Source organism: Aspergillus mulundensis (genome assembly GCF_003369625.1).
Source record: "Aspergillus mulundensis strain DSM 5745 chromosome Unknown scaffold_0, whole genome shotgun sequence".
NCBI classification, from domain to species: Eukaryota; Fungi; Ascomycota; class Eurotiomycetes; order Eurotiales; family Aspergillaceae; genus Aspergillus; species Aspergillus mulundensis.
The window spans coordinates 298,088-321,547 of NW_020797888.1; the positions used below are offsets into that span (position 1 = coordinate 298,088).

At 53.4% G+C, this 23,460-nt stretch overlaps 9 protein-coding genes across 9 annotated transcripts; 5 read left to right on the plus strand and 4 right to left on the minus strand.

Annotated features, from left to right (window-relative positions):
• Window positions 1-605: 605 nt before the first annotated feature.
• Window positions 606-2,334, plus strand: DSM5745_00088 (uncharacterized protein; the record flags this gene model as incomplete). Its single annotated transcript, XM_026742104.1, has 3 exons — window positions 606-885; window positions 948-1,269; window positions 1,332-2,334. 3 exons carry the CDS (start codon window positions 606-608, stop codon window positions 2,332-2,334), a joined length of 1,605 nt encoding a protein of 534 aa, XP_026607949.1.
• Window positions 2,335-3,549: 1,215 nt separating this feature from the next.
• Window positions 3,550-5,136, plus strand: DSM5745_00089 (uncharacterized protein; the record flags this gene model as incomplete). Its single annotated transcript, XM_026742105.1, has 4 exons — window positions 3,550-3,811; window positions 3,870-4,191; window positions 4,270-4,419; window positions 4,479-5,136. 4 exons carry the CDS (start codon window positions 3,550-3,552, stop codon window positions 5,134-5,136), a joined length of 1,392 nt encoding a protein of 463 aa, XP_026607950.1.
• A 542-nt stretch (window positions 5,137-5,678) lies between these two features.
• Window positions 5,679-7,329, plus strand: DSM5745_00090 (F-box protein; the record flags this gene model as incomplete). The annotated part of the gene is made up of 3 exons (XM_026742106.1): window positions 5,679-5,919; window positions 5,996-6,302; window positions 6,387-7,329. The coding sequence occupies 3 exons, from the start codon at window positions 5,679-5,681 to the stop codon at window positions 7,327-7,329; spliced, it is 1,491 nt and encodes a 496-aa protein (XP_026607951.1).
• A 1,298-nt stretch (window positions 7,330-8,627) lies between these two features.
• On the plus strand, window positions 8,628-10,447 carry DSM5745_00091 (F-box protein; the record flags this gene model as incomplete). The annotated part of the gene is made up of 3 exons (XM_026742107.1): window positions 8,628-8,967; window positions 9,036-9,360; window positions 9,427-10,447. The coding sequence occupies 3 exons, from the start codon at window positions 8,628-8,630 to the stop codon at window positions 10,445-10,447; spliced, it is 1,686 nt and encodes a 561-aa protein (XP_026607952.1).
• Window positions 10,448-10,964: 517 nt separating this feature from the next.
• On the minus strand, window positions 10,965-12,891 carry DSM5745_00092 (uncharacterized protein; the record flags this gene model as incomplete). Its single annotated transcript, XM_026742108.1, has 3 exons — window positions 10,965-11,976; window positions 12,062-12,416; window positions 12,492-12,891. 3 exons carry the CDS (start codon window positions 12,889-12,891, stop codon window positions 10,965-10,967), a joined length of 1,767 nt encoding a protein of 588 aa, XP_026607953.1.
• Window positions 12,892-13,763: 872 nt separating this feature from the next.
• Window positions 13,764-15,386, minus strand: DSM5745_00093 (F-box protein; the record flags this gene model as incomplete). Its single annotated transcript, XM_026742109.1, has 2 exons — window positions 13,764-15,109; window positions 15,158-15,386. 2 exons carry the CDS (start codon window positions 15,384-15,386, stop codon window positions 13,764-13,766), a joined length of 1,575 nt encoding a protein of 524 aa, XP_026607954.1.
• Window positions 15,387-15,899: 513 nt separating this feature from the next.
• On the minus strand, window positions 15,900-17,648 carry DSM5745_00094 (uncharacterized protein; the record flags this gene model as incomplete). Its single annotated transcript, XM_026742110.1, has 2 exons — window positions 15,900-16,950; window positions 17,020-17,648. The coding sequence occupies 2 exons, from the start codon at window positions 17,646-17,648 to the stop codon at window positions 15,900-15,902; spliced, it is 1,680 nt and encodes a 559-aa protein (XP_026607955.1).
• Window positions 17,649-18,261: 613 nt separating this feature from the next.
• Window positions 18,262-20,069, minus strand: DSM5745_00095 (uncharacterized protein; the record flags this gene model as incomplete). Its single annotated transcript, XM_026742111.1, has 2 exons — window positions 18,262-19,381; window positions 19,435-20,069. The coding sequence occupies 2 exons, from the start codon at window positions 20,067-20,069 to the stop codon at window positions 18,262-18,264; spliced, it is 1,755 nt and encodes a 584-aa protein (XP_026607956.1).
• A 2,107-nt stretch (window positions 20,070-22,176) lies between these two features.
• DSM5745_00096 (serine protease) lies at window positions 22,177-23,034 on the plus strand (the record flags this gene model as incomplete). The annotated part of the gene is made up of 1 exon (XM_026742112.1): window positions 22,177-23,034. One exon carries the CDS (start codon window positions 22,177-22,179, stop codon window positions 23,032-23,034), a length of 858 nt encoding a protein of 285 aa, XP_026607957.1.
• Between the last annotated feature and the right edge of the window lie 426 nt (window positions 23,035-23,460).

The window sequence follows — 23,460 nt, forward strand, 5'->3', positions numbered from 1 at the left end:
GTCCAAACTCGGTCACAAGCAACAGAGTGTACGTATTGATACATATATAGAGTATAAAACTACGGAGCGGCGGACATCAGGCGACTGTGTAACAATTGGAACCAGACCTAGACTGGATCATGGAGGTAGGAATAACACAAACAGTATCAAGCAGACAAGCCATATTCCACGGAGTGAGGACCACACGATTAATCAATGAATGTGCTATTGACCTTCCAGCATTACATTTTTCCATCCATGATCTGTGTTCGCGCTAGTTGTACCTGGTATAGATTTCTTAACCTGTATTAGGCAAAAGAATCCATTGGGGCACAATGGATACAATTGCTCAATAACCTGTCTTTTTGTGAATGCCAACAAAGAAACCCATTATCAAGTCACTTCTCATTGTCCCTTTCACGAATGTCTTCCCAAGAACAATCCAGTACATTGTCAATATAAAGGCCTTTGTCAAGGCAGGGACATAAATCAGCGTCCAACCCCGCGGGGTACTGTTCCTGCAAACGGACAAACGCAACACTGACGAGATCAGATTTCATCAGTCCATCATCAAGCCTTATTGATCTACCAGCAGCATTCGCAAGCATCGCCTGCCAGCGTCAACCATGGCTACTAGAAGGATTGACCCTTTCGGGTTCCTCAATTATGATTGCACCAGCTTGGTGCTTTCCAACCTTACCCTCTACGACCTTGCCTGTGCGCAGCGGGTAAGCAAAGATTGGAAAGCATTGATCGAAGACTGGAGCTGTAAGCAAGGCTTCTTGCAGCATTTCCCAGATGTACCACCCACCGAGAACAGTGCTGCTCCTGGTCAACAACAAGGCACAGGATCCGAAGCAACAAAAGATGAGAGAGACGCGGAAGTTGCAAGGTTCAAGAGATACAGTATGTCTTTCCCCCACTGAACGAACATATTTCATCGAAACAAACTAACGCAGCGGTCATAGTGATTGAGGGAACATGCGACGAGCGATGGGCGGCAGGCCACGCCTTAAGCGTGCAGGAATACACTGTTCATGGCTCTGTTCCGCAAGCAATAGGGGATTTCCTTGTGCTCCAAACCGCGGACACTATTTTGTGGGACCAGGTTTGCAGGCGAAAACAGCGCCGGGGAGACTCCTCGCTGCAGCCGATCAACACCAACAGTCTGCGCTACAACACCGGTACTGCCACAACGGCTATGAAGGTTCGCTCTAGGATGTTGCACGCCGCAGGGCTTTTGCAGTTCGATTTACAGGAAGATCTGCCCCTGAATACCGGCAGGATCTGGTACGTACCCCCTTTCATGGAAATATCCTACTTGATAACATCAGCTAACCGTCATCGTATAGGGAATACATGGCCGAACTCGAGACAGGGAAGGTCCTTTGGTCGAAGCCCAAACCGACGATAGCCTATGGCGGCGGCCGAAACCATCACTGGTCGCCAGTCGCAACTGGCTGGGATCGGATCTACTACTACGGCGACAACAACCTAGACATCCAGGCGTTCGATCTCAGAACAGGCGCGCTGCTCTACACGCGGCAAGAATTCGTTCCGAGAAAAGAATTCTTCTCCTATTCCATCCTGCAGTGCTGGCGACTGAACGGGCGCGAGGTTCTCGTGACCTATGTTAAATCAAATACCCGCAATGATGGAGGGCAAGAAGAGTGTAAACTGTGCTTCGTGGATCCCGAGAACGGACAGACCATACAGACGATCCCCTTCGTCAAATTCAGAGGGCCCCTTGATATCAAGGTTTCTCACCGCCGCAACGAACCGGCCTTTGCCTTGCTCAGCTACAACAGCACCGGGTCGCATCCAGGTGTGGTCAAGATTCAGACGTTTGATTATCACCGGGCCACTGGGATGTTCAGACAGAGGGGCATTGAGGACATCGACCTTTTTGCGCAGGGGGTGTACTACAATAACGAGATAGACTGTGATCCATTCAGAGGGATCATCGTTGCCGCCGATGGGCCCGCCTCCATGCGTTCGGCGTCTCACGATCCTGATACCACTGGGGCGCCTATCCGGATCTATCCACTCCGACCCGGTCAAGGGTCCACGAACCCAAGCCGGTGCAAGGAGTTGGTTGTGGGCACGGACACCAAGGAGTCATACCGCATTACGCAGGGACGTGGAAACATCGTGAACTCCTGGATCTGGTCGCTCCGTATCGCGGGTAACCGGCTTTTTGTAGGCTATAGCTTTGCCTCCCTCAACGGAACCGGTGACAGGATAAGGACGGACGAGATTGCTGTCTTTGACTTTGGAACTCCGGGGAGTTCGGCCCTAGGTGAGGGCAAGTGCTGTCTGCATCGTGCGAGCGGGTTTGGCATGAGGTTCCGTTGATTTTGTGTGTTGTTCTCCATTTGATTTCTGTTCATTCGTTTTTTCTTTTTGTTTCTATAGGTGTGAGTTGAAAATGAATGTACTGTGGCTTTGCTAGCAATTTGCACTAATTACCGCCGTAAATAGACGACCATCACTGCAACAGGGAATAATCAAGCCTGTGGATCCATTGGAGACCGATTAAGTGTGCTATGATTGGAAGGCTGTTTTCAATGCTTTAGTCAGTGTCCTCGGATGCGCTGTGAATGTTTAGACCTGCAAGGGAAACATGTATTTTTGTGTAGTTGCTCGAGTCCAGCAGCATAACCTTCTGCAAGAGCCAACAACAAGACCTCATGGGGAGACGATGATAGACTTGCCTACACTTCACTGTCTCCGCTGTCTGAGATTGCCGTACCCTGATCTTCCTTATTTCTTCAATGTCCAATAAGTTCATAGCGACCGGGCCTCGAAGGTATAACAAGGCAATGCACATTCTCGAGTACCTAGGTAGACGACAAAAATAGCAAAATCGTTGCATAGGGTGAGGGGACATCTGTGCAAGGCTTAATGGAGGTTGCAAATCCTCCTAGGCAGGAAACAGGGAAGAGGGGGGCTGAAACGGCGGTGGTATGCTACCTGTGCTTGAATATCTGCTTCGTTTCAGCTGGTGTGTGTGTTCTTAACTTCAGCAACGGCCCCAGCACGACAACATCCCTGACAATATGGTAGACCATCTGCTAATGACTGTATGTGGGCCCACATCTAATCCTACATAGGTAGGTGCATGATAGAGTACCACAACTAGTAACCCCTCCAGTTGGGTACATGCTATGTTTACATGCACCCTTTGTGTATACGTTAAAGAAGTACCACGAAGCCTGGCTGGGTAATACCATGGTCTTTGTCCTCTTATGCTGGAAGGGAGGGGCCAGTAAGTGCCTTTCACGTAATTCCTTTTTCATACCTCTTCATAAAGAATTCACAATGCATTGTTGCAACAGTCACATGTCCCTTGACAAGGACTGCTCACGGCCTTCCATCAGAATAAACACTTGAACAAGACATCAATACCCTCCCGATCCCAGCGCCTGGATGATTCACAGAGCGTTTCCATATTTCTACCCACCCCATTCACACGTGGACTTTCGTGGCACCATCCCCAGAACAACTGCTCACTGTCGCGCTCACCCCTACCAAGCGTCCCTTCAGACTGAGACCAGTTCACCTCACGCAATGAATAGACTAAATAACACCCTCTTAACTCTGTCGACCCTGCCAAAGGCTGACCCTTTCGACGTTCTCAACTACGCCTGCGTTTGCCTTGTTCTTGAGAACTTGCACACCAGGGATCTCCCCTGCGCTCAACAGGTGAACCAGAATTGGCGCTGGCAGGTAGTCGACTGGATTCGTACGAGTGGAGTACGCAGGCATTTCCCAGACGCGCTGCCAGAGAAAGGGGATAAGGTCGATGCACTGGACAGGTACAAGCGATATGGTAAGGCTTTCAATTTCTTTCAACTATTTCGAGACGCCCACTAACCTATCAACTCCAGTGAACAAAGGAGCAAGCGCCGAAAGATGGGTCGCGGGCCTAGCAGTGAATGCCAATGGGTACCAATTGTTTACAGAATTCAGCACCGCTAGCGAAGGGTTGTGGGCTGCTGGCGAGTATATTGGCTACAAGCAAGGCCGCAACCTCTTTGGGGCGCGAGTTGGATGGCGAGGTGAGGCAGACTCACATTCAACCCAGACGTCTTACTCAGTCCAAACGCTGGAGACTGCTTTTCCGCCAGGGTTGTCCAATCCCACCACAATGACGGTGCACGCGAGAGGATTGCTATACGTTACCAGGAGAGACGGCGGTCCTACAGAACGGTATGTAATTTCTCCTCCACCCCTACTCCCCCTTCAACGATTGCGGTGTTCAAAAGCTAACCGGGCGTCCATTATTAGGTACAGGCAAATTGTCTGCGACCTCATGAGCGGGGCTATTTTATGGTCTGAGACGATTACGATTTCGTTTAACGTGGAGAGAACGTTTGGCTCGCGCCACAGTCCGCTTGCGGTTGGACGCGACAGAGTATATCAACGTACGGCTAACAGGTGTGAGCTTCATGTACGTGATTTGAGGACCGGGGCCCAGCTGCACACGGTGCCCATAGACACCCCGAGGAGAGAGGGATTCAGGACACCTTCCTCTGGCGACTCGAGGGGCGCGGGGTCCTGGTGCATCTATCATACGACGAGAACTCCGTGGACAACTTCAACTATGGTTATGAACGCGATTGCGAAGGCGAGGGAAACGGCACGTTGTACTTCATCGATACCGAGACCGGGAAGATACTTCAGAAGCTTACCTTCGACTGGTCGCACGACTCTATCCAGCACAGGTCGGTTCTGGCCAAAGTCTCCGATCGACGCGATGAACTGGCCTTTGCTCTCGTGAGCTATGATTGCAAGCCGCATACATCGCCGCTCACGGCCCGGATCCAGACATTCGACTACAGCTACAAGGAGAGGCAATTCGTGGAGCGTGGCTTGGAAGAGATCGATCTAAAGCGCCTGGGCGTGAGTGAACAGAGCGATGCCTTCGATTGTGACCCGTTCAAAGGCATCGTTGTCGCTGCGGACCGCGCAGAGGGCTGTCCTCGCATCTACCCCCTTCAAACTACCGAGACCAGTGATTCCATCAAACCTGTCAATATCTTTCTCTACGGCGACCGAGAGCGCCCGGTGCACCCGACGGAGGAGAATCCATCCACACATACAAATTGCTTTCGTCCAAGATTCAAGGTCAGCCAAACTAAACAACTGTGCTAATCACTGTCCATCCTATAGCCTTCAAGTTTCTGTTAGGCTGGGAATCTGTCCAAATGCACGCGATTTAGGTTATCTAGAAATTACGGTAGCTTGGTGACAATCAACTGATGTCTTTTGCAGTTACCGTTCTAGTAATGTAAGAAATGTAAAGATGCTGGCTTGAATACACTGTCTTCTTCTGCCATCTTGCGCTTACATTATACATCGTGAATGATTTGATCACTCCGAAGTGGATTACTGGAGTAAGGGCAGCCATGTCTCACCTCGTTCACCTTGTGTTCATTGACTCTGTTTCACCACAGCGCCACCCCATTAGGAGACATAATGAAGGTCCTTTCAGTTCTCAGACATGGACAAAGGCCACTTATTACGCTTTGAAACAATAGAAGCCTTTGTCCTATAAGGCATCCATACATAAACTGCGCGATCGCCAGGATATCCCTCTATAAAGAGCCAACCACGTTGATCTTTCCAACTGTTACCAACCTACCACTTGACGCCACCACATCCACCATCAGCCATTGAACAACTACAACATAGCAATGGCGAGCGAACAGAAGATGAGCGACCCCATTCAAGCCCTGAACTACGACTGCATCGTTCAAGTCCTAGCCAACCTACCTCCTAAGGACCTCATCCGCGCCGAGGGTGTAAGTAAAGCCTGGCGGGAACAGGTGCGTGACTGGATGAGCGGACTTGGAATGCGAAAGTACTTCTCAGACGCGTTAATCACAGAGAAACGTGGAGAGGAAATCGACGTCGTGGGACGGTTCAAGAAGTATGGTAAGTCTGCCGTTTTATTATAACAATCTACACGTTCCCATTATGCACGACATGAATACTAACAGGCCTGCTTTAGTCATTGAAGGAACCTGTGCTGAGAGATGGGCTGCACGTAAGGCCAATCATGCAAATGAGTACACCGTACCTTGGGAGAGGAGCAGCCGTATGCAGGGGCTTCACACAGCGGGCGACTACATCGCGTACATGCAAGGCGGCCAACTCTTCGGGGCCCGCCTTGGGTACCATGAAGGCGCCGACGGGACTCCAACGCCGTATCCTCCTCAAGTGATTGATCTTATGAACTTCACGCTTGATGATATCTCGGATATACGAGTGCATGCCTCCGGGTTGGTGATGCTTCTGATGGGCGACTACAGACCCTGGTAAGTTCCGATCATTTATCTAATCCCTCATAAAGAATGCCTGCGATAAATGCTAACCAATAACTTTGTTCATGACCACTATAGGCTACAAATGTTCAGCATCGAAACCGGGCAGCGCCTCTGGTCTGTGGCAATCGCCCTGCACCTTGGCAGACAAAATTACAATCAAGTCACGCTCGGATGGGAAAAGGTGTACCAGCACACGAGGGATATGTCCATCATCGATGCCTACGATATCCGGATGGGACAGCTCGTAAACTCGGTGCACACAAGCCTGAAAGTCACCGCAACCTGCTTGCCCGGGCAGGCGGCTGTTGTGTGGCGAATCCAGGGACGCGAAGTCCTGGTCACGTTTGACTCCGTTGCTCGTCGCGATGAGAAGGAGCTCTACTTTGTCGACGCTGACACCGGACAAACCCTCCAGATCATCGCATTCAAACACGAATTGCTCCGCCTGGCTGTTTCGGACCGCCGCGACGAACTGGCCTTTGCCCTGATAACCACGCCGGCTTCGGAAGGCGACGAGGAATTACCGATGCTGCGCGAGATTAGGAGGTTCCACTACCAAGCCGCGGAGAAGAAGTTTGTCGAGCAGAGCAACGCGCACATTGACTTGGGATATTCCAGGCTGAGTCAAAATGATGTCTTCGACATTGACCCGTTTAGGGGACTCATCGTTGCAATGGATCTTGATGGTCAGTTTCCCATTGTCTATTCGCTTGAATCATCCAGCAGATCAAACACCCTCACCTGCACACCACCTGAACGATTTGTTGTGGAAAGCAAAGATACAGATGTATCTGGCGCTGTTGGGGAAGGAAAAGCGCTCAAGGCGAAAAGGGTCAATATTGTAGGGAACAAGCTGTTCATCTACTACTGGGACTGGAGCTTGCCTGGCACAACAAGATACGGCCTTTTGGACCAGAAGGTTGTGGTTTTGGATTTTGGATCAACAGGAGGGTCGCCGATGGACTTGGACGATGCCACTTGCCTGCACCACCCAAGCGGTCTTGCGGAATTCCGCTAGTGACGCTGTTATTCCAAGGCTTAGGTATCCAGATGCACTTCCAAGTTCTGTCCGGTCCGCCTATACACTTTTGTTGTGTGTTCCTGTGCATGCCTTTACCTCGCCCAGATCACAAGAGTCTTTCTTAGTTTCAATAGTAGTCTCAATTACTTATTGTTATGGTTTCAAATGGGCTTGACCTCTCCTAACATTGCCTGAGTAAGGCTCTCATGTACACCGTTTATAGTCACTGTTATAATGTTCGGGACAGGTGACTGGCTCCTCCCCCCGCGCTCACTTCAGGCATTCAGATCTTTTTGAGTCGCTGCACTGTCCTGATCATGATGGCATACCACAATGTGCCTTCTATTATAAAAGTCCCCTGGATGGACTAAGAAGTCTGACAGGATCATAATATGCGAACTTTCCACCAAGTTGACCTCACTACGGGGATCTATCTAACATACTTGTTTACATGCGGAAAAAGCTGGCGGCGCGGGGGTCTTCAAAAGCTTTCGCTCATACGGTCAGGATGTTTATCTACGGTTCAACATTGTACAATGGTCCCAAGCCCTAATATCTCACGTAGTGGTAAGGCCCCATTAAAGATACAAAATGATCGGGTTGGGGGCTGCACGTCGCGTATAATACAGTGCCTGATAACATTGGGATGTTTCATGAAGTGAAGACAGTAGATCTAGCGACTGGCATGAGGATAAAAGGTAACAAACAAAATAGTTAAAAAAAGTCCTTCCGGTATAAGTTCAGGACATTAGTTTTCAGCGGATATCCATTCTGTCTCTCGTCCGCTTGAAACAAGTGTAATATATGTCACCCAGAGGCATCTTCAACAAACATCTGCTCACCAAGTTTTATTTACATCTCGGAAGGTAACACCCATACCGCACCTGGACAGATGCCCCGTGAACGGGATTCAACAGGCAGGACCGGCCTCGAGGTTTCGAGCGGAAGCAGCGACCACGACACTGCCGTGACCTCACCAGGGCTGAATAAAGACGCTCTGTCCCCTTGTGCAAGATCTCTCTGCTCAAAGCCTTTATTCTCATTGTCCTCCTCATTGTGCTCCTTCTTCTTATCTCCATTGTCCCCGACAATGGAGTCCTTTGTTAATGGTCTTGCAGTTCATGAAAGAGTCACCCCATGCGCAGTCCCTCTTGTCATCACGAGATATGGTATATATTCAGCCGTAGTCCCTGTTCAGGACACCTTCCACGCAAGCCCTCCAACCCATATCATCTGCCTTCGTCAACTACCTCTAGGTACATTGCACGAATAAAGAAAGCTATCCACCCTCAACGATGTCCTACTCCAAAGGAAACAACAAGCCTGCCCAGGTTTCAAACATGGACTTTCTAACTCGCGCATTCCAGCGTCTGGCGATCCAGGACAGAAGGCCTCCCCAGGCGTTTAACTTCGACTGCGCCAGTCTCATATTCGACCACCTGGCCATCGAGGATATATTCCGCCTCGAGCGTGTGAGTAAGACGTGGCGAGACTACGTGAGGGACTGGATGTCGGGGCCCGGTATGCACAAACTCTTTCCAGATGCTATACGCGCCAACAGCGAGGCTGGAGCTGGTATAGGTAGCGGAAAGCGGGCAGGAGGTGCCGACCCCGCTGACAGATTCAAGAGGTTCCGTAAGTCAATTCATGTCTCCAGTTCATTTGTTCATAACTTTCCCATGACTAACAACTTCTGGCTTTAGTACGCGAGGGAACATGCAGCGAAAGGTGGGAAACTGGCCGCGCTAACGTTGCAAACGAGTATGTGTGTTCCAATGTGCCACACCTGCATAGTAGCTCTCCTGGCATTTATACCGCGGGCGACTACCTTGTCTACACAAGCGGATGGCACATTTTCGGGACACGCCTGGGACAGGAGAAGGGCGCAGGTGGAACTCCATCGTCCTACCCAGTCCGTGAGCTGGACGCCGCAAATGCCAACCTTCGACGGGCTGGCGATGTGCGTGACATCAGGGTCCACGCCTCAGGCTTGGCTGTTGTCTACAACAACAGTGTCCATAATCACTGGTATGTACTTGTAACTCCCTCCTTTCATGCTTTGGACAAGATCGCTAACCCCCGCGCGCAATACAGTTGGCAGACGTTCGATATCAAGACCGGGAATATGCTCTGGACTACAGCGATCCCCCAGTATATTAATGCTCGTGACTACAACGTAGCCCTAGGTTGGCATAGGCTTTACCGGTTCGACAAGGATCTGTCTGTTCTTGATTCCTATGATATCAGGACGGGGGCACTGGTCTCCTCACAACAAACGGGCCTAATCCTTGAACCAACCTGGGGAACCCGGCAGGGGGTCATCTGGCGCCTTCAAGGCCGCGATGTCCTGGTCACAATTGACGCCCGCCAGGTCGACCCCTCCGACACCCTATCCAAGAAAAAGATGCTTTGCATCATGGACACCGAAACGCACCAAATCATCCAGCGTATCCCGCTCGAACACGCCAACGCCCCCCGGCCATACCAGCAACGTTGCGGGCCCCTCGTGCATGTTTCATCGCGCCACGATGACCACGCCTTCGCCGTGATAACCGCCGGCTGTGAGCAGGACGGCGCTGGAATGCAGCAGGTCCGCACGATCCGAACGTTCCAGTACCACGCACGGGAGGGGAAATTCAAGGAGCGAACCATCGAACACGTCGACCTGCGCGGTTTCAGGTTCTCCAATCGCACGGCCTTCGACATCGATCCGTTCAGACGATTCCTCATCGCCCAAGATTCGAGCACTGGTCGTCTGTGTCGATACCCGACGCCCTACGTATTCGCCGCCAGCCCGCATACTTTGCCCCCCGTGCCTGCTTCGCCGCTCCCTCTCTTTGTGGGAGACGACACCACGACCCCGTATCCCGTCGTGATGAACCCGCCTAAGCCGGGCGCCACGGGCGCCACTTTCGCTTCACCCTGGAAGGCCAAGGTTATGCGGAACCGGCTATACTTGTATTACTGGAAGAAGCACTCTGACGATGGTGTGACGCTTCGCGCCAACACCAGAACCGTGGCGCTGACTTTTGGGTCCTCTGCTCCGTCGATTCCGGACCCTGAAGCGGCCACATGCCTTCATCACCCTGATGGGCTGGCTGAGAAGGAAATGTGATTGTTGGTATGTATTTCCCGTGTGTGTTCTATTTTTCATTCTGTTCCTTGCCTTTCGCGTCCCTCGTTTTCGTCCGACCTTCTATGTGTTTTTCATGCTTGTCCATTTTAATCACCAATGTCAGACTGTACTTCCCGCTATTACAGCAAGAATCCTTTTTGTAACGTAGTTCGTTTCCTATGCCTTGAATTTTGTAGGTATATTGAGTCGAGCTCGAAGAAATTTCAACCATACCTGCTGGCTCGAGTTATGTACTTTGCGTATCCTAAGGTAATGCCATGGCTGAGCCCACCCGTACCTCAAGATGGCATGAGTAGTTATTTGACATGAAGACCATACCACTGGGCCGAAGTGTCCACCATAGCAGATTACAAATATAATGTACATTGACATTTCCATATCGAAACTGGACGAAAGCTAAAGTACAAAAGATCTATCCAGAAAAGACATATATAAGCCGAAGCCCTAACTTAACCACCAACTCCAGCAAAGCAATGATAGATGTTTTGATGTTAAATCACCGCTCCTCCAACGTCTTCGGATCCGGATTCACGCCAATAGCACTCGGAACCCGCGCCTTGAAATCAAACAGGACATAGTGCTGCCCTTGCACATCACGAACCAACAACCTACCCTCCCCAACCCACCTCAAATCACAGCCTCGAGCATCATCCAGCAGCGAACCCGCACGGAACTCGCCACGCTGCCCAAGCCCCTGCACTGGCGGAACCGTCACAGGCACGCCGATAGGAATAGCCTCGCCAGCAGCGGGAACAAGACGCAGCCATCTATCCGGCTGGACAGAATCATCCGCCTGTCCGCCGTTCGGATCCTCCTCAACCGCCATGAAATGCGGCGTCGCGCCATCGGCATAGCCCTGCTCAGCGGGGTTCCCTAAGATCGCAGCAACATAGGCATAAGGATCCAGCGCAATACGGCCAACCGCGCGAAGGGGGATCCCGCCGCCAGCCGCCGTCCCATTCGCCGCTACCCTGACAACCTCCAACGACACACTCCCGAACAGACCCGTTCTCGGATCCTCCCTGAACCTCTCAATCCGGAAGTCCCAGCGCCGGAAATTCTTCGCCTCAGAAACGACCGCGAATTCACCACGCCGGTCTGGATCGTCGCAGACAACAAGCCGCTTATTGTCCAGCACCGGCTTCAACTCCACCGTCTGGATCACAGCACCCGTGGCACCAGACCGGATCTGAATCCCCTGCATCTGCCATCCCACCCCCGGAATCAGGCCCTGCCCCCACGTGACAAAGACCTCGTCGCCGTTTTTGCGCGTGAGCAGCGCGATGTCGTTGCGGGTGACGAAGGCCGGGTCGTGCGGGAAGGGGACGCGGAACGCCTGCACGCCTGTCGCGATGTCGCGCGCGATCAGGCACCGGGTTGCCGTGTTGATGCTGTTCTCGGCGTAGTAGACGTTCCTGCGGCCGATGGCGACGGGGCGGACGGGGTTGCAGGGGCCGTGGAACTGGCGCCAGGCGACGGTGCCGGTTCGGGTGTTGTAGGCGGATCCGCTGCGTCCACAAAGTAGCACGTTAGACAAGACATGTTCGGGGATGTGTGGGCAGATCAAGATGCATGTTGGATTGGAAAACGTACCTATGCCCCGTAATCGGCGCGCCCCTCGTTCGACCCCGGCATGCAACCCAGTGCACGACGTAGCCGGTCGCGCCCGCCAGCAGGAGCGGCACGTCCTCGGGTCCAGCGGCAAGGGGGACGGACGTTACATCCTGTGTGTTTTGGGGTTTCCCGGTGGCTGTGTCGAAGGCGAGGTTCTGCCAGCAGACGTTGCGGCCCTGGGCGGCTGTGTAATTGGAGTGCCAGGCCAGGAGATCGCCGTGGATACTCGGTTCCACGGCGTTGTGTCGCGGGTACGCCGAGGCATCGGCGTCGTATCTGCGGACGCAGGTTGCTTCGCCGGCGGCCGTGCGCTGGCGTTGCATGTATCGCGCCACTACATGAATATCAAGTTAGCAAACTCCACACGGATTTCATCAGGGTCCTGTGGAAGTGTGATGGATGGACATACAAGCCCGCCTCATAATCCCCTCCCTCTCCGCAGGCGTCTTCGCACCCGAGATATCAGGCCTCAAGCCCTCAGGGTAGCACCATCTCGCCTGCGCAGAGCAAACAAAGTGGCGGGTCCAGTCCCTCCATGCGCGGTTCAACTGCATCATCGAGAGCAGGTCGTCGACGGCCATGGATTCCAGAATGTTGTTCATGCTGTCGCCGTCGCCGTGCAGGCGTTGCAACGGGTAGTCCCATGGCTGGGGCTTCGGGGCGGCTGCGACGATGGGTGCTGTGGGCGCTGCTGGGGCTGGGGCAGCGTGCGATGTGCCGGTGCGAGCACCTCGGGCTGCAGGACGCTTTACCCTCCCGCGCTTTTGGGGCCGTCCGGCATCGTCGGATGCTTTGCGCTTTTGGGCCATAAGGTCGGTAGGAATATTGTGTATCTATACAGGAGTCGAAAGATGTATGAGTAGGATAGAGGGCGCGTATACTGACGGCTTTGCACTGGGTAATATATCCCTTAAGTACCATAGTTGCTTGCATTTACCTAGATATCTGCCCATTTCTATTCTAATCCTGATACAACAATGGAGCGTATGAGACGCGGAACATCATAGTGTAAAAATAAAACAATGGACGAGACCCGTGGCTTTCTTTGTCCATGAGACAAGCCCTAAACAAGGCTGCTATCTCGGTCTGGCGGATCATTGTCGCGGATGTTCTCTTTCATCCCAAAACATAGGTCTATGTAAACATCGGAAAATGGGAACTGCGCCGGGTTCATTCACGACGAATATCTTCGAGACGGTTTATATCAAAATAGATCCATATGTTCTGTAGTGACGCGGTGTCGCTATGTTCGTCAGGGTACGCTACCCAGGTTCCCCGATGTGTCTAGGTTTTCACCTGGCAGTTGGGTGAACTACTTTCTCCTGGTCCTGGGCCATAAATGCTTTCGTAAACTTTGTTCCAATGAGTGTGCATAGTCAGGATGTATGATGCAAGCTCACTGCCCGAGAAAATGAGCCAGGATGCAACACATCCAACACTCTCATCTAGTCTACATCTGGGGGCAGGAAAATCATCAGCAAAATCAACATCACCGACTTAATGGTCTATTGAATCCGAGGTAAGGTCTTTCAGCTACGTATGCCGATCATCAAGTCGGGTATGCCACAGAGAGTAGTCAATTGCACATTATATACTCAATATCCCAACGCCAGAATGTGGCAGTATCACAGGCTATCCAACGAGAACACAGGCAAATGTCCAGCGACTGCCGAAAATGCACTCAACGCTCCTCCAACGTATTCGGGTTGGGATTCGGATTGGCCGCCATCCCCATATCAATTCTCCGCCTGGGCCCAAAATCAAACAACACCTGCTCGTTGAAACGCTCGTCCCAGAGGAGAACGTGATTTCCCCCGCAAAAGGCGACACGGCATTTCCTCCTCTTGCCCAAGCCATTCCCAGGCTTGAAATCCCTCCGGCCCTTCCGAGCCGCTCTCAGACCGGGAAGCCTTATGGGGCCTTTCCGCACGAGGTGCAGCTGCTGCGCGCCTGCGGGGACCTGGTGGTTGTTCGGCAGCGCAGGCGGGTTTCCGGGTGCTGGGCCGAACTTGATCTCCGCCATGAAGGGGCGCGATAGGGGGTATGGGTCGAATGGGCGGCGTGCGGACGCGCGGCGAGCGTTCAAGACGACGGCGACGTAGCGCCAGGGCTCGATGTCCATGTCGCCGATGTGGCCGTCGTTGTTGAGCAAGGGCGGGCGTGGCCCAGCGTCCAGGATCTCGACGGAAATGTTCTTCCAGAGATCGGTGTCGCGATCGAAGGTGAACTTTTCGATGCGACAGAAATAGTGAGGGTCCGTCACTTTGGTCTCCGAGATGACGGCAAACTCGGAGTCGTTGTCAGGGCATGGTATGAGCTTCACACGACCAAGGAAGAATGATAGGGGGATGGTCTGGAGAATGGCCCCCGTCTGACCGTCAATTAGTATGATACCCGCTGGATTCCAGGTGGGACTTAAGGGAGCGGCCTGGACCCAGTGGAAGGTGACTAGCACTTCTGGTTGGCGAAAAGGTCCTGGCCGGTTCCCCTGTCGAGCGATGAAGCTGTTGGCGGTGTTTTTGTGCGTGATCGGGACCCGGCAGAAGCCGTCCCAGGATGGACCGTCCCAGATCTTCTGTGCCGTGATCTCGCCCCAATCTGGCCCGAGAAGGGAGGCCCCGCTGCACCCAAGGTAGATATAACGCCTGCCCAGGGCAAGGAAGCATTCAGTATGGGTAGAAGCGCCGGAATTCCACAGGACCGCGCCGGTTCCAAGATTAACAACGACGTCTTCGTGCCCAGGGAAGAGGCGCGTGTGCAAGACGCCATCGCTGTTCACGGATAGGAACTGCCCTCCCATTGCACCATAGGCCGCTGCCGTAACCACGCTGCTAATCCGGTTCAGCTGTCCATCAGGCAGGGGCGTGAGGTCTTGCCAGCAGACGTCACCATTAGACGATACCCATGCAAGATACTTTCCGGTATTGGACAACAGATAATCTGCTCCAAACATCGACATACACTTGTATCTGCGGCAGCTGGAAGCCCTCCCATCCAGCATCCTCCTGCGTTCAGCATACTTAACGACTAGACGGATTAGACCTGGATACCCAACGTTCAGTCAGGCGCACTTACCCGCTTTTTTAATGCGTCGGTCCTTTTTGAAATCGGTTGCCCCGGGTAACTTGGTTGGCTGCCAGTACGGTGGTAAGTGGTCGGTCCGGCCGTAGCCCCTCAAGTACCCTCGTGTAATAGTGCCCCAGCCCTTGCTGACCTGCTGGGTGCGACCCAAGTCTTCGAGTTCGACGTTCAATAGCACAAGGGCCCGGCATTCGACCGGGAGTCGCGAGAGAATATCCGCCATGGTCAATGTGGTATCAAGTAGACAGTAAAGATCGGTATGGAAAAGAATAGAATGGAGTGAGGAATATGACGAGAAGGAACATCGAGTGCGACATGATGATATTTGTATGCTCCCTGGACTCTGCCTCCCCGTCCAAAGTTAGATATGTTGTTGGAACAATGGAGAGCATCTTTGTTGACGAGACCATGCTGATACAACACTGTGACAACAATGATAGTGATTGAGACAAGTTGAAGACAAAGAGGTCTTCGAGACTAGAAAGGATGAGACGGGAAAATTGTCCTACTTTCATTGATATCCTTAAATAGCTGTGACCGTGTATCAGGAAAGTCGCGACCCAGGCCCTGGCCATTAACATACCCATCCAGGAAAGAGCCCTGAGAAATTATTTGGAATAGTTACGGTCAATCGGAGCTCTATCGTACTTGAGCAAAAGGACCAAATGAGGATCTGTATTATCTATGCTATCTATCCCAGATGTACAGACCGGGTACCCCAACCCGCCCTTCAGCCTCAGCCAGGAGAAGACAACAACGACTCCCCACTCATCCTCCGCTCCCCCTGTAAACCATCCTCCATATACCCTCCCCCAGGCCGTAGCCGAAAGTCAAAGATATAGTACTCCGTCACCAAGTCGCGATGCGTCACAGCCTGCGACCACCCAGGGCGCTCAACCCACCTCGACGCCTCAACAACCACGCGATGCCCATCAACAAAGTGCACCGCCAGCAAGTCTCTCGCCTCAAACGGCCTGCGATCGGGCTCGAACCACCGACGCGGCTCCCCGTGAGTTGCAGCAGGAACCGTGATCTCGCGACGCCTCCCCTTAACCAAGACCCTGTCCATGCTGACGCTGTATGTATCCTGGACTTTCAACATGGCCGCACTGACGGGTTTTTCCTTCGGCGTTAGTCTCGCAACCCTAGGCGTAAATTCACTGTCCAATAGCGCGACAATCGACCGAAACGGATCGATGGCGCCGCGCTTAGCAGTAGGCCCAAACATAACCTGCCGGTCCTCCAGCAGCTGCGTCCCGCTCACAAGGAACGACCGCCCGTCCGGCGCTGGCTCGAAGTACTGGAAGACAAGCGCCTTGTGGCACGATGTCTCCCCGATAACAGCAAACTGCGTTCTGTCCGGACTGACTACGATCTCCAACCGCTCTGTCGTCGGGACCCGCGTCTCCTGGATCCATTGACCCGTCGCCCCGTCCATAACAAGAACCGTCCGTCCCCATGATTCACCGGTCTTGTCCGCGATGCCTGCGATGACTTCACGGCCGTCCAGCTGGACGAGCACACAGAGACGGCGTGAGAGTTCGGTGTCGCCCCACCCCCATATCCGGGTTCCGGATAGTGGATGCGTGGGGGGAGGAGATGTGCCAGGGGTCGGGACCCTGTAGAGCTGCTGCCCGGACTTGATGTCCACTGCCTCGATGTGCATTGCATCGGCGACGACGTAGTAGACGCGTTCTTCGCCGACGAGGACGGGCGTCTGGCGTGGGAATGTGTTGTTGTCGCGTCTCCACTTGATCTCCTGCGTCTTCAGGTCGATCAGGAAGTCCCTACACACGATGTGAATTAGCGAGAGCCCGTCCACACCCAGCAGTATATCGGGAAAATGAGAAACATACCTATCAACATCGTTATACTGCATAGCCCGAACTAGGACCTGCCCATTCGCATTCAAGCGCATTTTATCAAACGCAAACACGCCCTCATCATCCCGGAATGGCGGCGTAAACTTCTGCGGCGTGTTGAACGACCCATCCTCACGAATCCCCAGATCCTGCCAGTGGACGGCCAGGTCAGGGCCTGTATTCCAGGCCACAAGGTCGCCCGCGAACGCGATCACTTCCATGGACGCCCCGATCTTGCGGACGGCGCTGGCTTGGCCGGTCGGGAGGGTAGCGAAGGGTGCTGCCTCGTTCTTGTATATTTCAGTAGCTTTGGGTTCGTCTTTTTTGATGTCTAGATTCCAGGCGAGTGGGAAATGAACGCGCAGTCCGAGGGCACAGATCCATACCCTAATAAACGCAGCCCAGCCCTTGTCGACCATCCCGCAGCGGACGACGGACACTGGGTCGAGATATTCGAGGATGAGGCTGGCGCAGTCGAAGTTCAGGTATCGGAATGGATCTGTGCGCTTCCTTTCGTGTGTGTTGCTATGGTTCCTGGCCTTGCCGCTTCGACATCGTTTGCAGGGTCGACTGCTTTTGGCGGCATTCTCTGTGCCAGGCCCAGACTTCCTCTTACCAACCATCTGTAGTGGTGTATTATGGTGTGTATATTAGGGATTCAATCTGTATGTAGTGTGTATGACTTGACATGGACGCTCTGGTGAATATGGTAACCAGGAAAGCCAACCTTGATGCTAAGCCAGGTCCGCCATAGGTTATTTCTCCGGTGTAGTGCAGGTCTAATATTGGGATTACTGTATGGAACAATGCGGGTGCGCTTCTTTGTAATTTCAAACCACCACAAAACATGACTGGAAACATGCGTTGTATTGTGGCACGCAGACGAGAAAAGCATAAAGAGTGAATGAAACACGCGGTCGTTGTTCCTGAGGCGGCTGCTCCCTTCCAATTGTTGAGTTAGCCCTAATGAGGGTTCGATCGGAGGCAGCTGGAGCCCCGGCATTGCAGGTGGACTCGTACGCCAACTTTGGAAGATGGAGGAGTCATTCATCTATCATCATATTCTAGATTTCTCGCAAAGGCATCAGTCCTTAAGGACATAACGGATGATATTTCTGTACCTAAATTACTATGTAGAATGCATATGCCCAGGCTCCCCACTGCTCAAATCCACCATTTACCGTCCCAGATCCATCAACGCGCCATGCAGAATATACAAGCAAATCCAGTTGCTATTTAACTCCAGAACCCCGGCCACCTAAACAACGCCTTGTCCCCGGGCTGCTCTTCAGGGAGAGCCTGGGCGCCGGTCAGATCATCCTGAACACACGCCTCCCGCCGCCGCAACACAAAATCCACAACATAATACTCGCAGATTCTATTTTGGAATATGCGATCCCCCACGCGAGGTAGCACTCGCGTCACCTCAATAACAAGCCGCCGCTCGTCCGCAAACCGCACCGTGTATACTGAGCCGGGAACAATCGGAAGCGAGCGTCGAGAGTTGGAGCCCGCGTCGCCAGGCCCAGCGTGGCCGCAGGTCGCACACGGAGGAGGCGGAGGCAGACTGACTTCACAGCACGACCCCTTGATCAGAGCACCCGTGCTCTTTACTCCGTAGTCGCGCTTAAGCCGACGGACGGCGCGGTCCGCATCGCAGGGCCTCAAGCCCGCGATCCCAACCCCGGCCTTATCGCCATCCGCCTGCACGAACGCAAGCAGGTGCCGAAACGGATCGGCCACGACCCTAGACACGCCCGGATCGAACGCGGTGGCCGGCCAGTCGGGCGGCATGTCGTAGTCGATGATCTGATCGTCCGCCTCGTGGAAGACGCCGTCCGGGGCCGCCGAGAACATGCGGACGATTTGCGCATTGCGGAACAGGTGGCTGCCCTCGTTGACGAGCGCGAAGGCCGTCTTCTCAGCCGAAACCACAATCCTCCAGCTGTTGCTCCACGCATACGTGAGCGGGAGCTGCTGGATAACGTGCCCCGTCGCGCCGTCCATAACAAGGATCGCGAACTCGGGCATTGGCGACGCATCCCGGACAGGTATTAAGCCCACGAGGACGTCGCGCCCATTTAGGCTCAGGAACCCCGTATACGCGCCCTTTGAAGGCCAGAAGTGGATCCAGTATGCTCGGTCACGCCCGGTGCCGGGGAGGGGGGCTCGGTAGAGCTCGCTGCCGGATTCGATGTCCACGGCGAGGATGTCGATATCGCTGGTGTAGTAGACCCGGTGCTCGTCGAGCCCTACCAGGCGCCGCTCGTCGCGGGGTATGAATTCGTCGTCCGCGCGGACGGGCCCCTCGTAGTGCCATCTTGTCTTGCCTGTTTGCAGCTGCACCAGGACGTCCCTGGGCCGTTAAGTCAGTTCGGAATTCATTCCGTACTCTGCGGGATGCCATACCTGTAGCGATCCATTTGTGGCGTCTCTATACTCACCCACATAAACCGAAGCAATAGATAACCTCGAGCATTCAAACGCATCATCACAATTTTAGGCTTGCGCCCTTCCTCTTCTTCTCCTCTTTCTCCAAAATCCATCTTCAACTCCAGCTTCTGAACGGGACGGAATGTCCCATCGTCCTGGAACCTCAAGTCCTGCCAGTATATATGCTTTCCATGCCCCCAAGCCGCAAAGTCCCCGGCTATCGTGAACGTCCCGTCATGCGCCTCGACCTTGCGCACAGCGCTTGCCTTGCCAGGAGGGAGAGTAAATATCGGCGCGGTATTGGCTTTGTACAGCCAGACGGAGGTTGCTTCGTCCTGCTTTAGTTCGAGGTGCCAGACACTAGGATAGTGGATGCGCAGACCGACGGCGCATATCCAGGTCCTAATAAACGCCGCCCAGCCTCTGTCGACTTGCTCGCAGTTAAGGATGGTTACTGGGTCCAGGTCTTCGAGGATCAGGGTTGCGCAGTCGAAGGGCAGATGCCGGAATGGGTCTGTCTGGTAGAGCGGCTCTTGACGTTGGCGCTTGCGTGATGGTGTTGGGGCTGCCTTGCCGTAGCTCCGGGCTGCTGCTTTGCGCTTCGCAGGCATAGTAGATGGATGAAAATACTGATATTCAGATGATGCGTAACAACCGAAATTCAAGAATGAGAGCGGATTTCAAGTATGTAGATCGATTGCTGTTGCTGCAAGTGCTTCCCCACCGTCGTCTACCAGTACAGTCAAGTCATATTCTTGCTCCCCGATGGTAATTAAAGTCTTTGTGCACAAAACGATGCCGAAACAAGACTGAGAACATGACTTTGTCGCTATTAAAAGTCCTGAAACAAATCACAATGGCTGCCGAGACTTAGGGCCATTGTTGCTGGCTTTGTTGAAAATTAGCCCTAATTAGATGCAAAGGCCGCGTTTCCAAAACCGCTAGGAGCCAAAAGCCTTACGCAGCATGTATTATATTCCTTAATACACAATACATTCAGTGTTCCAGCATATATGATCTCTTGGTGGACGAAAATATGTATGGTGTTCTGTCACGACGATGTCCGATACATATTTTCGGAAGCAGCCAGTCGCCGGTCTGTCGCTGCAGTAAGCATACTCTGCCACGATGTTTGAATAACTTAGCGGGCATCGATATAATCGCAAACCGTATAGCCGCGTTGTAAAATTGCCAGCCTGCCGATATATAGAGGGGGTACTACCTTGTAAGTCGTATCCAAGCATGGAGGTCGCAGGTATGGGTTAGGCGAGAGTATACACGATTAATGGAAAGATTTACTAGAGGTCATCGGATATAGACCTGAGCATGCATCCATACCTAGGTAGGAAAATGCCAGGGTCGCGGCGCTAGCAGCAATAACTCCTTTCAAACACGCGTGCTTTACGAAGCCAGTGGGGTGTTTATCCTGCTGCTCCAGGGCCCCAGACATACAGCATCAAGGCTAGGAAGTATTGAATCTTGCTTTACGCGGCCCGCAGTCCCTTGGACGTAAACTGTTACTCACCCCAAACAGCCAATGACAATCACCGGATGTGATCTGGTTGGCAATGCCCAAGCCTGCTGCTCAATAAGATGACCACTGGAAGATACAGCCGGTCCCGTCCTGCACGGTGACTATCACATGCCAAATTGTCGGGTCTTGACGCGGCGGGAGAAGACAGCCCCAGGAAGAGATGGCTAGAACACCGAGAGCGCGGGGTTAGATGGAGGTGCAATCTCCGATCGCGAGGTGAATTCAAGGGAATGGCGAGCCTTGTGAGGTGGTATTCCCTCGGTCGGATGACCCTCTGGTAGAGAGTGGGATCCGATCAGCCTCATGATCTCTTTGATTGCGTGCCGTTCCTTGTGCGACTCTCTCGAGGGGTCTCACCGGATAAGGTGCTGATTGATATCTGGACACATGTACGTAGGGAAGTTGGACGGCGGACCCGGGAGAGCTGGGAAGCACCATCAGTACAAGGGAGCCGCAATTTATGCCTGGGTGAAACGGATCATGTTTGGAGGCCATGATTGTCTATCTCCAGCTGTACGACCTTGCTATACTAGCGAGAGGACAGCCTTCCTTACATCCACGCAGCGTTGAAACCAGCGGATCTAGCCTGATTAGATATAAGCTTGCTGCCTCTGTCCTCATAATGACTACCTAATATCCTAAATTGTAGTATGTGTCGTAGTGAGCAGCCTATTGAGAAATCTTTCTGTCATCAAAGTTGAACTATGTCTCCTTCAATCTGCTCGCACCTCAAAGTCAGCTCTGCTCAACCCGACTCTCATCCCCACTGCCACGTTGGGGGGATCTGGCAGCCACGCCTCGCCAATTGCGCTTCCAATGAGACGGCCCAAGATAAGCGAATTTGCATGCACTGGGCAGCCGTGCGCATGAGACCATCGCTGGTTCGTATTTCTTCTCAACCGTGTAACCACCAAGGGGACAAACGGCCCGTGCCCTGCTGGTCTGCACTGTTCCTGTGAAGACCACCTGCCTCGGCGAAATTGTCGGAAATTGGACGACTGGAAACGCAGCGAGCTTTTGAGAGCTCCAGGATATTAGATCCTCGTCAACCCCTGAGCCCTGTTTTGGCGTTACACAGAGTAGGATCGTGCCGACGGATGTTCACGCGCCACCCCACGCTCCCATGGACGTGACATAAGGGGATAACCAGGGGGTGGAATAGCCAGGAAAGAGGCTTGTATAAGATGGCAAACAACACCCCATCGCCCAACCCCACACTCCATGCCGTACTCAGGCCGCCAACATCCAACGTACCCAGGTCAACCGCAGCAGGTAATTCCGACCTCATCAAAATGCTGCACCCCATAACCCTCCTCTCGGCCCTAACTTCCACCCGCACGACCCTAAAACCCTCCATCGTCGGCGGCACCGAGGTCTCAATCACAGACTACCCCTACCAAATCGCGCTCCTCAACGGCGGCGCCTGCACCTGCGGCGGCAGCATAATCAGCCCCAACCACATCGTCACAGCGGCGCACTGCGTCCGCAGCGCCCGCGACCCAAGCCACATCTCCATCCGCGCGGGCTCATCCTTCCACAACACCGGCGGGGAAATCGTCAATGTCTCGGCAATTGCCGTACACCCGGCGTACAGCGCGGGGATGGTAGACAACGACATCGCGGTCCTAACGCTGGGCCAGGCGTTGGAATTCAAGCCGGGCATTGAGCCCATTGCGCTGCCGGCGTCGGGGTCAACGGCGCTAGCCGCGGGCGAGGAAGTTGTTGTCTCCGGGTGGGGCACTGAAACTGAGACGGGGAGCTTGTCGCGCGTGCTCAGGGCTGTGGCTGTGGCCGTGACCACCATGGCGGAATGCAGGGCTGCGCATGGGGAGAAGTACATCACGGAGAGTATGTTCTGTGCCGGGGTTGCTGGGGGCGGGAAGGACGCGTGCTATGGGGATAGTGGGGGGCCGGTGGTGGGTGGCGGGGTGCTGGTTGGGGTTGTTTCGTGGGGGAAGGGCTGTGCGCGGCCTGGCTATCCCGGGGTTTATGCCAGTGCGGCTTACTTGAGGGATTTTATTGCGGCGGTTGCTGGGGTTTGAGCGGTGCAGGGCGTGTGGAGGATGAGGTTGGCTGGACTGCTACTGTGATTACGTTAATCAAGGAGATCTGGGAAACTCAGGATATGTACGTACGGGCAAATGCTGACCACTAAGCTACCATGTCCCTGGGCATGAGTTAGATTAAAGGTTCTCCAGCCCAGAGCACCCAGGTCAGGGGATTCGGCTCTATAATATAATGAAAATCCATGGATACAGCGAACCGCCTGATCTGCTTTTAAGCACGCGCCACTAAACAAGAAATAGTTTTGCCCATGCGAAAGTTCAGATTTCCACCGTGGCATCCACTACATTATCTCGCTATTCGACAGCCTTTGCATTTACATGACAGTATGGGGAAAACCTGACGCAGGGGAAAACCCATACCAAGGCTAGACACCAAACCATAAAATGACCGAGCAAGGTAAA